The following is an 18,506-nucleotide window of genomic DNA, read 5'->3' as shown; positions in this document are numbered from 1 at the left end:
CAGAGACCATGTGTTCTTGAACTTTATAATTTTCCTCAGACCAAGATTAACATTGTAATAACATATGTAATAACATAGTAAGTGAATAATAAATGTTAGCTAAATTTAACTAAAAAGTCACAGATTATTAAGAGATGGAAAGGACTTTAAAAAACAGTGTTTCATGTAAGGGATAGAAAAATCTTTACATGTTATATAGTATAGCCATATCACATTAGGGATCATTCAAAGTTGCACTAGAAATCTTTGGCAGAACAAGAACTAAATCATTTCTGTTTTCTGACCAGCAAACCAAAGGAAAAAAAAATGTGTTTAAAGTCAGAAAAAATCTTGAGCTTCGACTATGTGTCTGTGCCAGCCATGGCCAATTCATCCATATTTAATACACAACTATCATCTCTGTCCAAGAATTATTCTTCGGCCACCATCCCTACAATGTCCTTTCTACCATCACCTTCTCCTCCAGCTGTCAAAAACAGACTGTCTCAGCTAGAAGTTGTCACTTGACTCCTCAGATATATTCTTCCTGGAATTTACATGTAATTTCTCACCACCACTTACATGCCCTTTCTAGACTGGACTGTGGCTGACAGTTTAATGATCATGGCTTGCTGTTTATATATCATCTGTGATAATGATCTTATTCTCCTGAAAGTCCATTCGCAAGAAAAGCAATGCTCTCTTAGAGGCAGGCAGAGACCCAAATGATAGTAATTTTCCTCTTGGGTCTGAACGGTTTAGTAAACAATTACTTTTCAATTAAAGTCAGGGTATTTGGTGGGAAAGAGTGCGAGCATCAGGCGCCTTCTCGCTCAACCCTAATGGTAGAGAAGGATGTTCACCAAAGAAATTGAGGCCATTAGAGTGCAATTTTCATGGCTGAGTTCATAAGCAAAGGCATTTTAAGCTACCTGGAAACTCTGAGTATTGTACTAGCAGAAAAAAAAAAAAATCAGGAAACTTTTACATGCAATCCCCAACCCTCATTCCTCCAACCTTCTTGTATATTCTGCGGTTTACTGGGATTGTGAAAAACTTCCCCAGTTGTATGCGACTTGGGGGCTATACCATCTCCTTTTTCAACTAAAGACAAAAGTTATCTATGTCTTCTACATGAGTGAATGATTATACACATTAAAAATTATCAAAGGTAAAAGGACCCCAAAACACAGAATGCTTGAATCTAAAACAAAATTTTAAACCTGGAAGGAGAGAGAGATCATCTAGTCCAATTCCTACATACCACAGGTAAGGAAACTGAGGCCAACAGAAGCAAATGATAAAGCTAAGGTTATGCAGTTTCTTGGAAGTAGGAGTAGAACCACAATTCTAGTCTCCAGATTCCCTTCATCTCTTCCTTTCTTTTCACTGCCTCTTTTGGAACTGCTGACTTGGTTAGCAGATAAGACTACCTCAAAACAAGAACAATAAGTGAAAGAAAAATGATAGGAAAGTATGGTAAAAGAAAAGCACTATCAACTGAATCAAGATGGTCACTCATTAAATTCTGTTAATGAGATCGTAAGTTTGGAAATGGAAGGAATCACAAGACATAGGATGATGTCTGAACTAAAAGTGATTGAAACAGTATATTGAACCTCTAATATTGTTCCAGTTCCAATGGTCCCAGTAATCTGAAAACTGACTTAAAGAGAAGAAGCAACTTACTGAAAGTCACACAGATAAATACAAATAGCACAGTCAGGATTCAAAACCAGGCCTTGTGATTCTAAGTGAATATTTTATTCATTATGTTATATAACTTTTCAAGGCACAACTCCTAGAATTACATTAGGAAACATCCTGTTATAATAATTAGCTCATTTTATGTCTAGAGGTAATAACATGGCCCCTAAGGATACTTAGTTCTTTCCTTTTGGGCTTTGGGGAATTTGTTTTAGATGAAAAATCCTGAATGCAGTCACAATTGACATAAATCTCTAGTTGGAGAAATGTCTAATCCTTAGTGAAGATTGGACTCTCTCTTGAACCTTACACTTATTTCTACTTTTTATAGTTGAGACAAAATTCAACTTACAGGAAATACTTGGGTAACACACAGTCTCTCTCAGACTGGTACTTCCTTCAGATTGAGTTCTCCTCTTTTAGAAGCCTGTAGAGCCAATGACTTTTCCCATTATATCTCTTCACTACCCTAGCTCAGTCCTCCCTAAGCTTCATATTTATTTTAATTTTTAGAACCCAGAGATTAACTGGGGGGTTGGGGTAGGTTTCAACCCCCCCCCCTTTATATTAGCAATGTCTCCTTTATGAACTTCAGTTTCCTCACCTGTGAGGTAAAAGGATTAAAATATATGATCTTTAAGAGTCTGTTATTCCTGAATTCTAAAAGGAGGCATATCTCCTTTTAGATAGCAGTAGATTTGAGGTAATGTGAAGATGAACAGGTAGAAGAAGAAATTAGTAAAGAGATTACCTGCCCCCTAATACAAGGCTTTTCTGTATGCACAGTAGTTGCTGGGCTCCAGTCCTATTACATCAAATTGACCTAGATGACTGCAGCATCCAGCCTGCTCAGGACCAGTTGCTTGGAAAGCTTTGGCCAATAGATGGCAGTACCCTAATGAAATGTGAATGGAATAATTACAGAATTTTGCCTGGGGTCTGAAACCACCTTACAAATTCCCTCAGAATCTCAGAGAAATGTTGCTGGAGGTAGGTTATCCAGTGTATCATGTCCAATGGAACTCTATAATTTTAAAGTATTTTCCTCCTCCCACTTGTATTTTTACTCCTTCCAAGGATGAGTACGGAAATTGCTGTTTTCCCTACTGAGAGGAAGGAAAGTATAAAAAGAAATGCATGGAATAATGGGAAGAAACCTGGATGATTCATTCCAGTTTCAGCTTTTTTGTTTCTCCAGTCTTTCTTTTACTCTTCTTTAAAACAAAGAGATTGAATCAGTGAACTGATCTCTAGAAGCCCTTCCCATTCTAATATTCTGTGTTTTATGTTCCACATTCTATGTTCTAAAGTTCATTTATGCTCAAATATTCTATGTTGTAAAGTCCTTTCTAGCTATAATATTCTAAGGTCCTTTCTAGCTCTAACAATCTATTATTTATGTATCTTATAGTTTTAACATTTTCTATTCAAAAGCCCCTTTTAGTTCTAACATATTTGTCTCTGACACTCATACTGGGTGACATACTGTGGGGGTAAAAAGAATACTTTCTAAGCCAGACCCAATAAATGATCTAGAAAACTGACTAGTCTACTAAACATTCCCAAGGGCTCAGGTAGAAATGGGAAGAAACTCAAAATCTTTCTCTCCTTGTCAATTCCTCCTTTGCTTCCCCTCCTAGGCATTGGACAAACCAAGTCTGAGTCTCAAAGACAGGTCAAATGATTATATTTCATGCCTAGCACAGAAAATGCATTTGAAAAAAGCTGACTGATAGACTAATTTCAACAGCTTCTATAATATTCATCTACTGTGTGCAAGCACTAAGTTAGGTGCTAAGGATTCAAGGACAAAAAACAAAATAATTCCTACTTTCAAAGTAACTTATATTCTACTGGGAGAATTCAATATGTAAACAAGGAAATAGAGAGTATATACAAAATAATTATAAGAAGGAGAGAGTAATAAAAACTCCAGGAATTAGGAAAGCCTTCATTTATGAGGAGATGGCACTTCATCCATGTTTTGAAGGCTGCAAGGAGATATTATTATATTATTATTATATATTATTATAATACAGGGAAGAAATTTATTCTAAGCATGGGGAAGGCAGCAGTTTTGCAAAAGCATGGGGATGAGAGATGGAGAGAAGGGACTTTTGAACAGAAAAAGTTATAACTGTAAAGCACATAAGAACATAAATATAAAGGGAACAGATACCAGCTGTCCTTTTTGACTGGGATGGAGGATACAGAAAGAGGAATAATATGAAATAAAATAAGTGGGCTCCAAATGTAGGGGTAGGGGGATGGGAGGCTTTAAATTCTAAGCCGATAATTTATTTTATTTTATCCTACAGGCAATAAAGAAACAGTGAAGATTGCTTGAGTACTGGAAGTTTATAGTTGAGGTAAAACCATGAGACTATCTCAGAGTCTTAGGTTCCTTATGTGTCAAATGGGGATAATTATCCTTCCCCTGACCTTTTCACAGGATGTGCTTTAAGAAAAAAAAAAAAAAAAAAAAGCAAGGAGCTAGTGAATGCCAAAATGCTTTCTAAAGTATTAAACTCTAACTCCATGTAAGGGATTGCTACTAATTACTATTAGTCCAATTATAAGATTAAGCAGCCCAGAAAGAAGTTTCTGCCATAGAGCCCTAGATCCTAAAACAAGATTCAGCAATACTATGCATACCTTATCCTTCTGACACTTTGTCTCCTCTTATACAGAGCAAAAAAAATAGCCCTGAGACCTAATTTCAGACAGCCCTTCAAACATGATTCTCTAGCTTTAAATTTTCTGTGAAGGAATCATATTGGATCAATGAGCTGTCTAATTTCAAAGCTTTGCAATCATTTCTGCCTCCCAGACCTCCCCTCTGCAACTCCTTTCCCACCACCTGCTCCCCAAACCCACTAGGCTCAACTTGTCTGAAAACCAGCTGAATAAAGGGTAAAAGACAGTGAAAGGAAAGGGGGGAGGGGGGAGAAAGAGGGCAGGTGGCAACAGCCTGTCTCCATATCTCACACTCTACTCCTACAAGCCAATTTAGAATCACAGAATATTACAGCTGGGAACTACATCAGGACATAAATGTTAGTGCATAGAATATAAAATGTTCAGAGTTAGAAGGAGTCTTAGACTGCAGAATGTTAGAATAAGTGATCTTTAAATATACAAAGTGGCTCCCTACTGCTTGCCTGATATTCAAGGAGTCATCCTACCTTTCATATGGTACCTTAAGTTATTTTCATAGAGAACATTGAACTGAACTATTTTCTGTCCCTCCTTTGACAGGTACACTGCATTCTTCTCCTTTTTGTACCTTTACTTCTCCTATTCATTATGCATCCTCTTTCTCTCATAACTTGCTGAATTCCTACCTGATTTTAAAAACCTAACTCAAATGCAAATTCCATTCCCTGCTGGCTCCTCCCACAAAATCCAGAAATGAGCTTCTGAACTTCTCCATTAAACTTTACCTAACACTTTATTCTAGACCCCTTAAATTTTTTTTAATCATATACTGTGTATTCTAATTATTTGTGTTTGTGCCTTATCTTTCCTACTAAACTGTAAACTTCAAGAGGACAGGGATGTATCTTACTCAACTTTGTATCTCTCCCCACCCATGCCTAAGCCCAAAGGCATCTAATGTTTGTTAAAAGTAGTGAAGAAGGATAGACATGAAAACAAAGAACATAAGAATACAAAGTCAGGATTGGCAGGAACTACATATTGTAGAATAGTACAGAGAGAAGAGAAATAAGTATGTATATATGCATGTAAACATACATACATATCTATCTATTTATATATATACACACACACACACATACACATACACATATATACATACAGAGAGAAACAGAAAGACAGAGACAGACATATTGTTAGAGCACAAAGGGCATCTGGTCTGCTTTGCTCAGATTCCAGGTAAAGAAATGGAAGCTTAGAAAATTAAATAAACTTCTCAAGATCACAAAGTTATAGCTAAGATCAGAATCCAGGTCTCTTGATTGTCAGAGCAGTGATTTTACCAGTTCCTTCCTACTTCTGAATCAATAAAGGAACTTAAGAATGGTATACTAATCCGCCTTTAGGATACAAGAAATCCTTACCTCAGAGTCACTAGATCTAAGGATTGAGAAACAGAAAATTGTACCCATGTCATCAGCTAAAAAATCTTCATTCTCTTCACATTCTCTTCAATTCATTAAGCATTTATTAAGTGCTTATCATGTGTAAAGCATTGTGAAAAGGAATGCAAATGGGAAATGGAATAACAGATACAAGCAAAAGGAAGTTGACGAGTTTGGCTGGAAAGTAGACTGACTGCATGAAGAAAAAATAATGTAAAATCAGTCTGGAAAAGACAAGTTAGAGCTAGCTTGTGGAAAGCTTAATGTCACTTCCAAGGTCACTGGTATCATCACAGACATTATAAAGACAGTAAAAGAAACTCCAGGAAAGCTTCACAGTGGAAATTCATATACCTGACCTCAGCAAGTTCCTTCTCTAAAACTGAGTATCCCACCCTACTTTGACAATGATAAGCATATAACTTCACCTACAGGTGAAGAATTGTAGGTTTTCCTTTGAACAGTTAAAGGGTAAAAAATAATATATTTAGGGATGGACAGAACTTCCTGTTAGTTCAGTTCTGGCCTTATGACCAGGGACCTTCAGGTGCAGGAATCTTCCATCTTAAAAAAAAAAAAAGAGAGAGAGACTAACCAGTAACATACTATACTTGCAAAGTGCATCAAATACTATGATTGTTTTGGTCATCATCCTGTTGCTACCCAAACTTAAGATATAGTAGAAAGAGTGCTGGACTTATTCAGGAAGACCTAGATTCAAATCCTGCCTTAGCTATTTATAAGATGTGAGACCCTAAACATAATCACTTAAACTGAGTCTCAATTTGAGAAGTTGGGATGATAATAATAGTATCTGTTGTTTACTCATTTCACTTGTGCCTGATTTTTTATAACCCCATTTGAGGTTTCCTTGACAAAGATACTATAATGGTTTGCCATTGCCTTCTCCAGTTCATTTTATAGATGAGGAAACTGAGTCAAACAGAGTTAAGTAACTTGCTCAGGATCACACAGCTAGTAAGTATCTGAGACCAGATTTCAATTTAGGAAGATGAATCTTTCTGACTCCAGGCACAGATCTCTATCCATTGTACCACCTACCTACACAATTATAGCGGCTACCTCATAGGATTATACTGCTGAACAAAAGAGATAAGGCATATAAGTGCTTTGCAAACCTTAAAGTGCTGTACAGGGTATCTTAAGTGCAGTTTTAAGATCTAATTGGTACAGTTTTCAACATAATTCAGCATTAGGCTATTAAAGTTTAATATAATTTAAACTATTAAAACTTAAAGATGCACTAAAACTTTTGAGATACCCCATATAATTATGAGCTGCCACTCCTGCCATCACTACCACCATCATCCTCATCACTACCACCACCACCACCACCATCATCATTATTATCACTCTCATTCCAAGTGGTAACAACAGGCTCCTCACATTCCTTCCCGCCCAAGGTTTTAAAAAAAAAAAAAAGAGGTGGTGCTGGATATACTTTTCCTGCTTGACATTGATTGAAGTCCCTTTTGTAAACAAAAACAAACTTCTCCTGGGTTTTGTAGACAGAGGAGGGAGAGAATGACTCATAATGTAAGCCCCAAAACAAAATAAACCCTACTCCAATCACAATGATAATCTTTAATATGTGGTACAATTTACAAAGCTCTCTCTCACTCAGTATCTCACTTGAGGTTTATAAGGTCCAATGCAACATGAGTTGTGAAAATATTACTTTCTCTTTTTCACTTTTTATTCTCTCTCCCTTAACTATTCTAGCTAGCTTCAGTTATTCATCTGCAAAATGGGATAAATATTAGCATGTGTGTGACAGATGTGTTATAAGGATCATTATAATATATATAAATCACTTTGTCATCTTTAAAGTACTAGCAGTTACTAATAATTATTATTCACATAATTCCCTTACCTCCCCATCCTCTATCCCCCAACTACTTTGAGGAAGGGAGAGATCCATTGCTGGATAATGACAAAAAGATTTTCAGACTTTTTTTTTTTTTTTGGATATGTTGATCAGTTTTTCTAATAGCTTTTTTCCCTTCCTTTTTTTCCTTAAAAAAAAAATTCTTTGTTATATGTGCTGGTTCTCTGGGAAGGGTAAGTGTAAGGAAAATAAGAGAAATGTATGTTATATGAAAACAAATGATATTAATAAAATTTGCTTTTAAAAGATAGTCTTGGAGGGAATGTGGGAAAACTAGGACACTGATACATTGTTGGTGGAACTGTGAATACATCCAACCATTCTGGAGAGTGATTTGGAACTATGCTCAAAAAGTTATCAAACTGTGCATACCCTTTGATCCAGCAGTGTTACTACTGGGCTTATATCCCAAAGAGATCTTAAAGGAGGGAAAGGGACCCCACATGTGCAAAAATGTTTGTGGCCACACTCTTTGTAATGGCAAAAAACTGGAAACTGAGTGGATGCCCATCAATTGGAGAATGGCTGAATAAATAAAAGGAATATTATTGTTCAGTAAGAAATGACCAGCAGGATGATTTCAGAGAGTCCTGGAGAGACTTACAGGAACTGATGCTGAGTGAAATGGGCAGGACCAGATCATTGCACACAGCAACAAGAAGACTATACGATGATCAATTCTGAGAGATGTGGCTCTCTTCAACATTGAGATGATTCAAACCAGTTCCACTTGTGCAGTGATGCAGTGATGAAGAGAGCCATCTACCCCCAGAGAGAGAACCATGGGAACAGAAGGTGGAACACAACATAGCATTCTCACTCTCTGTTGTTATTTGCTTGCATTTTGTTTTCTTTCTCAATTTTTCTGTTTCTTCCTTCTTGATCTGATTTTTCTTGCTCAACAAGATAACACTCTCTCTCTCTCTCTCTCTCTATATATATATATATATATATAAATAATCTACATATACATATATATGTATATATATGTGTATATAGATAGATAGATATAGATATAGATAGATATAGGATCTAGCATGTAGTTCAACATATTTAATAAGTATCGGACTACCTGCCAGGTAGGGGAAGGGGTGGGGAGAAGGAGGGGAAAATTAGGAATAAAAGATTATGCAAGGATCAATGTTGGAAAAATTACCCATGCATATGGTTTGTAAATAAAAAGCTTTAATAAAAAAAATTTTTTTAATGATCCATGGAAAACTGATCGCAAAAAAAAATTAAATAAAGATAAAAGATAGTCTTGAAAAGCTCTCTGCTTCACATTCCAAAATCTTTAATTAACACCTAGATATTTGGAAAAGACTTTAGAGAACACCAAATACACCATCCACATTTCACAGATGGGGAAACAAAGTCTCAAAGAAAGCAAATCACTCAAATGATTATTTTCTTTTCTTTAGGAAAGCCACTATAGTGTATTTCTCTACAACTAAATCTGAACAGAACAAAGCCAGACCATTACAGACTCTAGATCATGTTACTTCTGTCCTCAGCAAAGAAACAACCCTACTCAATCCCACTACAACTCCTTGTTTTTTTCCTTCCCTGCTCAACACTAGGATGGATGGGTGGGAGGGAGTGAAAGATCTCAGAGCAAAGGAGGTAAGATTATTGAACAAGGGTGAATTGGTAGAAATTGGGTTTGTCCAATGGTCTTTAGAGAGCTTTAGTGAAAGGTGCCATGTACAGGCTGATCCAGAAACCCTATGTATACATGGTAGAATTCTGGGAGGATTCAAGACAATATCTTCCTATTGACCACAAACAAATGAACATTTTCCCTTCTTATCAGTGAGTCAATTGGGGACAGAATTTCTAGGCCTTTTGCCATCCTATTGCCCGGCCTATTGAGCTGGTATTACCAGTTAGTTTGATGAGGCTAAGAAATCCCATCAGTTCAGGGTATGTCTTACTGTGGCACAGAACTTTATAGAAAAGGATTATGGGATAGGAGAAAGGTACAAGACTCAGCCTCAGGAGACCCGAGTTTGAATTCCAATTCTGTTATGTTAGAGAGAGTCACTTAATTGCCTTGGGCCTCAGTTTCCGGCTCTGTAACGTTGCCATGATTTTGTAGCCCTGCGATTTTCACAAGCAACATAACAGCCTTGTGTAAAAAGAAGAGGAGGAAGGAGAGTGCCCTTTATAGAGGAGAGAACTAAGGCTGGAAGATCCTAAATTACAGTGATGAACTCAAATCCAAGTCTTCTGATTTAATCCAAGTCCAGTGTTCTTTTTGAAAGACAATGAGATCAGACAATGAAGAAGTAAAAGAAAGAATATTATGCTGGTCGTCAGAATGTTAGGGTTTTAGGCCATGATCCACCATTGCATGACTTTGAAGAGGACACAAAATTTCTTTTAATCTTAATTTCCTCATTAGTAAAATGAGGATAGAAATTCTTGCCCTACCTACCTCACTGGGATGCTATGAGGATGAAGTGAGATAAAAAGCAAGGTGGGAGAATCATACTATCTTAGGGTTAGAAATGTCAGTAGAGAAATGATCTCAAAATTGTACCTAAAGTTTGCTCCCTTTCCAGATTCCTCCCTGAGGGAAAATCCAAATTTTCTTTAAGTTTAGTCCCATGGCCCAAACTTAAAACTTTTGTCCCTGGTAAAGGACTCTTTTTGTCCTTGATGGCCAACTTGGGATGCAGTGAAAGGGCCCTATTCTTTTTTTGAATGGAGGTAAACCTCTGGGAAGGTAAGCAAATCCCTGCCTTTTCCACAGTTCCCTTGGCCCTTTCCTTCTCTTCTCTGCCAAAGACAAAAGCCAACTAGAAGAGACTGAGGAAGACACTGTTGTAACCATACAACATAATTACTGAAAGGAATCTTGGAACACAGAATATGAGGCAAACACTGAAAACCCAGAACAGAATATGCCAGACCTATGAGGGACCTTGAGAGAATGTTTAACTCATCCCTTTCACTTAGCAGAGGAGGAGTCCCTTCTGCTCCTGTTGGTTGTAGCTTTTCACAAAACAAATCTTCCCATAGTGAACCCATTTCTTTAATTGTAAACACCAGATCCAGAGTGGGGGATATTGCACATCGCTTTTTAAAAATGAGCTTCAGGGGCTCCTCTAGCCTAGAATTATATAGATATTTGAAAATCCAACCTATTCATTTTTCTCCCTTTGTCATCTTTGTGGCACAGGTCGGGATAGATCCCTCAGAGTCTATTGGGTTTGGAGATCAGGCTACAGGATTCAGTGTCCAAGGAATAGGACCTATTGTCCCCAGCTCTGGGAACAGGCCCATTGCCTGCTGGGAGCTTTTTCTCCTCTTAACTTCCTTGCCAGTAGGCCTTGGAGCTCAGCTCTGGGGAACAATTGAACAGATACCTAGATGGAGGGAGGCCAGAAAAATTCCTGTTATGTAAACTTCCACAAAGAGGTCCTGCAGGGACTGCAGTAACACAAAGATACTTACCGTGACCCGGAATGGTGTTGTAGCTGAAGGCTCCATGCTGGGGCTCCTATCCGAGAGGTTGCTGGGCATGGTGCGCCGCTGCCCCGACCTTTCTTGGGGCGACTCTGCAAACAGAGAATGAAAAATTAAGTGTAAATACAATGTAAGGAAGGCAAACTGGTGTAATGGAAAAGACACTGAACGGATGGTCCAGAGGAATCCTAGCTTTGCCTCTGATATACCTGTGTCACCTCAAACTTAATGAACCTATTTTCTCATCTAAAAAATGGGGGTCACATTCTGCTGGAGCAAATAGTTTTCTCTGTTTCCGCATGTCTCCTTACTAGCTGTGTGAGTCTGGACAAGTTACTTAGCATTTCTCCGGCTCAGTTGCCCCATCTGTAAAACAGAGATAAAAATAGCACATACCTCATAGGGTTGTGTGAGGATCAAGTGAGATAACATGAAAGGCTTTTGCAAACCTTAAGGCACTCTATTATTGTTAGCTATTATCTCTGAATCTGGCCCCATAGGCTGGCCAAAAACAGCATGGAATAGGGGAAAGTGCATGGAACTAAAAGTCCAGATGTCTGCCACTGAATCTGAGCAACTTGCTTCCTCTCAATAGGCTTCAATTTCCTTTTCAGTAACATGATGATAATAACATTAGCACCACTTACCTCACAGGGCCATCATGAGAAAAAGGGGAGTTAACAGACCAAGAAGTACTTTTTGGGCCATCACAATCAAAAATCAACTGAAATTTAGAGAACCCTGGAAGGCTTACCAAGCACTCTTTCCACAATGACCTTGTGACTTACGAGGTACAAGCCATATTCCACTTGCTTACACCATTGGATTTAAGACTTTAAGGTAGAACTTAAAGAACCCTTATTCCACTCCTGTGGTTTCACGTTCATAAACTCATAGAGGTGAATCCACCTTGCTCAGGCAGTAAATAGAAGAACCAAGTATTTTAACTCTAAATGCAGTACTGCTTCCACTACATTGCCTGTATATGAGAAAACTGAGCTTCACAAAGTTTCCATGACTTATCCACCACACACAGAATGGAGAAGTATGATAGCAAGGATCTGAATTCACTGCCTCTAGACCATTACTGTAACTCTGTCTTGTACTATCTAAATTTTTTCTCAAACCTAATCTATGAGTTTCATCCCTATCATAAGGATCTCTAGGTGAGGAAATCCTTTCTCTGAGACTTAGAATCTGAAGAGAGTGGCTTGGGAGGAGGGGCTGAATGACTTGTCTGGATGACACAGCCAGTGGCAGAGGCAAGGGCTCCAACTTAGGAGTTTTAGACTCCAAAACCTGTCCTCCAAAACCCCCAAAACCTTCTTCCCACTGCCTCTCCTATCATCAAAATATAAGTGATCTTCATAGCAATAAAGACTTTAAGCTTGACTGGAAGAAAAAGACAAAAGAGGTTGTTTCCTCTACCCAGACAGAGACACATAGAAACACACATAACTATATCCAATCACCACATTACTCTGCTCTGAAAGAGGCTTTTTCAAGAGCCTGAGACAGGTTTATTTTGGGAGCTTTCCACACTTCTTGAGCTAATCTCCTGGAACCTGCCTGATGTGGGACTCTAATGACTGCAGAAACAGCTGAGCCTAAGGTTCCAGTTCATAACAGTAACCCACATTTCTATCTTGCTTTGCAGTTTACAAGGCACCTTCCTCTCAACCATACTGTGAAAGATAGGAAGTATAAGCATCACTATACTTATGTTACTGGATAAGGAAACTGAGTTCCAGAGTGATTCCCAACTCTCCCAAGCACATGTACTAAATCAGGCTGATTCAGTCTGGTCTCCTAAAACCAGAATTTGTCCCACTTTTCCATATTATTTTTCAGATTTTTATCAATGATTCCTGAAAATTTAAAACAGAAGAGATGAATAATTATATCAACTTCTACAACATTTTAAAGATTGTGAAGCACTCTCCAGGCAACAACCCTATGATAGATTTTTACTTCCATTTTACAGGTAAGGAAACTGAAGTTCAGAGACACAAAATAGCATTCCCAAAATCACACACTAAATCACTAATAAGTGTCACAGCCACAATTCAAACCCAGAACTCTCGTACTTCCAAGTCTAATACTCATACTATGATGTCTACAGCTATAACAGATGTTTTAAGAAGGTAAAAGCCACTGTCAGAAAGGTTTCTTTTCAGAGGATAAACAGGATGAATGAAAGGACCAAATTATGTCAGGAGGGAATTCCCTGAGGCCCAACCCTGTGTGCTGTGGGGAACAGATGGTACTTCATGACAAGGCTAACAAGCCCCAGGTCATCTATGTGGTCAAACCACCAAATGCCTCTGTCTCTAAGATACTCACCCACAGTCCTGGTGTACCCTGAACTGAGGTCAATCACAATTGGGGACAAGGAAGCCACAAATAATTAAAGCTCTAGATCTGGAATCAGAGAAGCTAGGTCCAAATTTTGTCTCAAATATTTATTAACGGAGTGACTGTAAGCAGGTTACTCAACCCTGAGAGGTCTCTGTTTTCTCATTTATACAATTTGGGACAATACTTTCTGTACCTACTTCAGAGGCTAAAATAAGATAATCTATGTAAAATGCTTTGTGTGACCTTGGATAAGTAACTTTATTTCTCTATATCTCAGTCTCCTTATCTGTGTAACTGAAGGTGGGGAAGAATTGGGGTAGACAACCTCTGAGATCCTATTCAGCTCTAAAGACTATAATACAATAATATCTAACCTGTCAGTACAAGGCTTTTGGGTGGCATAAGATTCAGAGTCAGGATTTCCATGTGTTGCCCTTCTCCTATAATGTTCTCCTCAGTCTGTACAAAATGACCCTCCCACCTTAACTATCCCCTAACTGCAGCCACAATGATATCTTTAAGGGTATGGTTTAGAGGGTAGACCCATTATTTCAGATATAAAGTATATGTTTTCCTACATGACAAGCCCTAAGACCTTACCTCTTAGCCCTTTGGTGCCACTTGTAATACATGTTCAGACAAGGACATCAATCTGTCTCCCTTAGCATTCAATTCAAATCAATGTAATAAAACATTTATTAAATATGCTTCCTCTGTTATACTCTTTTGGTCTCTCAGTATGGCTTGAAGGTAACTCTGCATTCTGTAAGACTATGTCAGCCCAATAACAACCTGGAAGCAAATCCTTCCAAGCTTCAAATACAGTCCTAGCAATGGGCAGGGTGTACTTGTCAAAGGAGGACCAGCCTAACTGATCTTAAGCCTACCTTCACAGAGCTGAAGAATCCTTTGAGTCACAGTACTCATAAAGATAATCTACAAAGGCATAAAATAATTGTAAGCTGCACTGGGAAGGGAAAACCCATAAAAAAGTCACAAGCCCTTATCATACCTTGTAAAAGTCTCCAACTTGATCTTCCTTCCTCAAATCAGTCCCTTTTTACATGACTACTAAAAGAATAATGCTGATGCACAGATCTGATCATGTCACCTCCTCCCCTCCAAACTACGCTTCCTACCTCAAAAAACTCAAGTGACTCCCTATTCTAGAAAATGAAATATAAACTCTTCCATTAGCATTTAAAGGACTTCACAATCTGGTCCCAATATTCCTTTCCATGCTTATTACAAGTTCCTGGCTAGAGGTAGCTGCTTTCACAAAGCAGTGAAACATTCAGCTGATCAGTCAGCCAGTCAACAAGCATTTATTCAGTGTTTACTATAGGCCAAGCACTCCGGATATAAAGAAACGCAAAAACATAGTCTCTGCCTCGAGCAGCACACATTCTAATAGAGGAAACAACACGAGAACACGTACACACAAGATGTATACAGAGTAGAAGGAAGGTTATATGAGAGAGGAAAATATTGGCTAGCTGCAGAGGAAATGGAACAGGCTTCCTACACAAAGTGGAACTGGAGCTGAAACTTGAAAGAAGCCAGGGAATCTGAGGTGGAGACAAGAAAGGACAATATTTCAGACATGGGAAACAGTTGCAAAGGCATGGAGATGAAAGATGGGAATATTGTGCCCACATCAAGTGGGGCGGTGTAGCTAGCTCATTGTGTATGTATGGGGAAATAAAAGGCAGGAATACTAGAAAGGCAAGAAAGGGTCAGGTGATAAAGAAGTTTAAATGCCAAACAGGGGAATTTCTATTTGATCCTCCCTCCCAGGAAGCCTCTGCTTAGTAAAAATCCCCAGACCATGATTAATCACTTAGAAGAGCCACAAACCTTACAGATCTCTGCATGATGACATGGATGACCTAGAAACAAGTGAAGCCCCTTTCTTGACAAGAGGATTAACAGCATCTTCCCAGATGGAACTGAGTCGTGGCAGTCACATCATCCCTATGATCCAATATGTCCAGATTAGCCCAGATAGGGCAGAGGAACAACAATTTCAAATCAATACCCACTGGCTCTCCCTTGGCAAAATGTCAACTGTCACCCTCTAAGCTGGAAAACTTGAATCCTTCCAGGATCCAGGAAGGTGTCTGCCCTCCTTTTAAAGGTGTCCACTGTAATTACAAAATGTAATAACCCATACTTCAATCAATTAAGCAGAGTAAACAATTATTTTGTGGTAGGCACTATGACAAGAAAAGTAGATACAAAGAAAGGCAAAATTACAATAATAATTCCTGCCTCCAAGAAGCTTACACACTAAAAGGGGAGAAACAATATAAATTCAAAAATACATACAAGATATATGCTAAGTAAAAGGAAAGTGACTAGAGAGGAAGCTCAAGTGACTGGGGAGATGCCAAAAGACCTGCAGAGGATGCTTGAGTTGAGACTTGATATCAAGAGGTAGAGATGAGGAGGCAGTGCATTCCAGGCACAGGGGATCACTCAGATCACTTGTGCCTAAACAAGCAACTGGGAGACAGGAATGTCATGTGTGAGGAACAAGCAGGAAGGCCACTGCGGCTGGATCATGGTGTGTGTTCTGGGCTTTTGGCTAAGATCAGAAATGTAGAAAGGCTCCACATTGTTAAGTGCTTTAAACACCCCCAAAAAAAGGGATCTTGGATGTGATACTAGAAGTAGCACACCAAGTGCTATCGGAATTTATGGACTCAAGGACAGGGCATAAAGACATGGTCAGCACATCTGGAAACTCTCTGTGGCACCTGGACAGAGTTGGAATGGGAAAAGATGTGAGGGAAGGAGAAAATTATTTCAATAGTTGCAATTGAGGGATGGTTGGAGTGGGAGGGTCATTTTTGTACAGACTGAGAACAGGACTACATGGAAATTCTAACTCTTGACTCTCTCATGCCACCCAACAACCTCACACTGAGACAGGTTAGATACTATCATATTGTCTTTAGGGCTGAGTAGGATCTCAGAGATTATCTAGCCCAACTCTTTTCCTCCCTCAGCTACACAGATGAGGAAACTGAGATACAGAGAAGTAAAATTCCTTGTCCAGGGTCACACAAATGACTTTATAGAGATTATCTTATTTTAGTCTATAAAGTAGGACTGAAGGTATTGTCCCATGTTTGATAAATAAGAAAACAGAAGCCTCTCAAGGTTAAATAACCTGCTCACAATCACACAGTTAATAAATATTTGAGCAAATACAGATATATACATATACTTATGTGTGTATACATATACATGTAAATACACATACATATATAAATACATATATCCTTGCTTCTATTCACACAACTATCACCTAGTTCAGAAAAGAGACAGACATACCCAGAGAAAGATACTGAGACAGAGAGACAGAGAGTATACATATGTGAGTTGTTTTGAAAATGACACCAAGGTTGCATGCCTAATAGACTAGAACAGCAGTGTAAGACAAGTTCAGAAAAGGGAGGATTTGAAGGGATGTATCAAAGATGAAGATCCAGTTAAGGAACTATTGGGTATGCATCATAACTAATGGTGGTCATCCAGCCTCTATTTGAAGACCTGTAGTAAGGGAAAGCCCATTACTTCTCAAAACAGCCCTGTCAGTTTTTGCATAGTTTTGTTCATTAGAAAGTCATTTCTTAGAATCAGTAAATCAATCAACAAGCATTAACTAAGGACCTGTCTCTCTGCAATGAAAAGCTTCCAACTCCTGCTCCAAGTTCTTTTCTTTGGGACCAAGCAAAACAGATTTAATCCCTCTTCCATGACAAGTCATTCAAATACTTGACTCCTTCCAAACTTCATCCTAATTCCCCTTTATACTTTAAACATATACCTGACAAGTTGGAAACCTTTTGCTGAACTGTTTACTATTTCAAGTTTATCGATGTACCTCTCAAACTGACCATTGGATGTTTCTCTTTCTCATTCCATGACTTATCCATGTCCTTTTGTAATCATACATATCTCCAAATAATACGTTTTATGCTGCTTTCATGTATTGACATACATGAGTGTGTAAGTACTAAATATGCAAATGTATACATTTTGTGTGTGTGTGTGTGTGTGTGTGTGTGTGTATGTAGTGGCTGCATGTGTGTATACACACAAGTAGAGATAAATTGGTAGGTAGGTAGATAGATAGATAATCTTTCCATGATTGGAAACATTTCAAAAGCTCATCTTGAATAAGTTAGCATAGTAAGCACTTTAAAGACAAAAACTATTATGATTATTTATCTTTTTATTTCCCGAGTTTAGCACAAGCTTTCATATACAGTAGATGCTTTACAAACCTCTGAACTGAATGTACAATTCAAGGCTATCTTTTCAAAGCTTCTCCATCTCCTGTCCCCTCTCCAGTTTTCTATACCTCTTTCCTCTGAGAGTCTAGATCAGGGGTCCTCAAACTTTTTAAATAGGGGGCCAGTTCACTGTCCCTCAGACTATTGGAGGGCTGGACTATAGTAAAAACAAAAACTTTTTTTTGTGGGTCTTTAAATAAAGAAACTTCATAGCCCTGGGTGAGGGAGATAAAGGTCCTCAGCTGCTGCATCTGGCCCACGGGCCGTAGTTTGAGGATCCCTGGTCTAGAGTCTTCCTATTAGGGAGACAAGAAACTGACAAGAAAGAATTTTTCCAAATTCTTTCAAATGAAATAGTGGCTTCTCTTTGTGGTTCATAAAGGGTAAAGTAAGGTATTCAATGTCACATGCTTCCCATGGCTGAGGCAAGACTAAAGAAATGAAAACGTTCAACCCAAAGATATGCAATGTCAATGAAATAGTGGTAAAACCACTAAATTAAGGATTAGGAAAAATGGATATAAAAATATGGCTTTACTAATAACTAGCAATGTGACCTTGAGAAAAAACTTTTTCCCTCTCTGGGCTCCAGTTTTCTCATCATTGAAGGTATTAGAATAGATGTCATCTCAGAATTATCATTTTAGTCTTTCCAGCATTAACAAACTGAGGAAG

The 18,506-nt window shown here is 38.3% G+C and overlaps 1 protein-coding gene across 7 annotated transcripts in view; it reads right to left on the bottom strand.

The window, feature by feature from the left end:
• Positions 1-18,506, bottom strand: part of DAB2IP (DAB2 interacting protein) — a 321,975-nt gene that overhangs the window by 181,943 nt on the left and 121,526 nt on the right. For all 7 annotated transcript variants that reach the window (XR_004232236.1, XM_031954227.1, XM_031954231.1 and 4 more), the window contains exon 2: positions 11,158-11,261. Coding sequence is in view for 6 of the 7 variants with exons in the window: in XM_031954227.1 (XP_031810087.1) it covers positions 11,158-11,261 (104 nt within the window). In the remaining variant the exon portion in view is untranslated. The remainder of the gene's footprint in view (positions 1-11,157; positions 11,262-18,506) is intronic.

The sequence above is a fragment of the Sarcophilus harrisii genome, chromosome 2 (assembly GCF_902635505.1).
Source record: "Sarcophilus harrisii chromosome 2, mSarHar1.11, whole genome shotgun sequence".
Taxonomy (NCBI): domain Eukaryota; kingdom Metazoa; phylum Chordata; class Mammalia; order Dasyuromorphia; family Dasyuridae; genus Sarcophilus; species Sarcophilus harrisii.
Note: the sequence above shows the minus strand (reverse complement) of the source record. Positions and strands in the feature narration are given on the sequence as shown.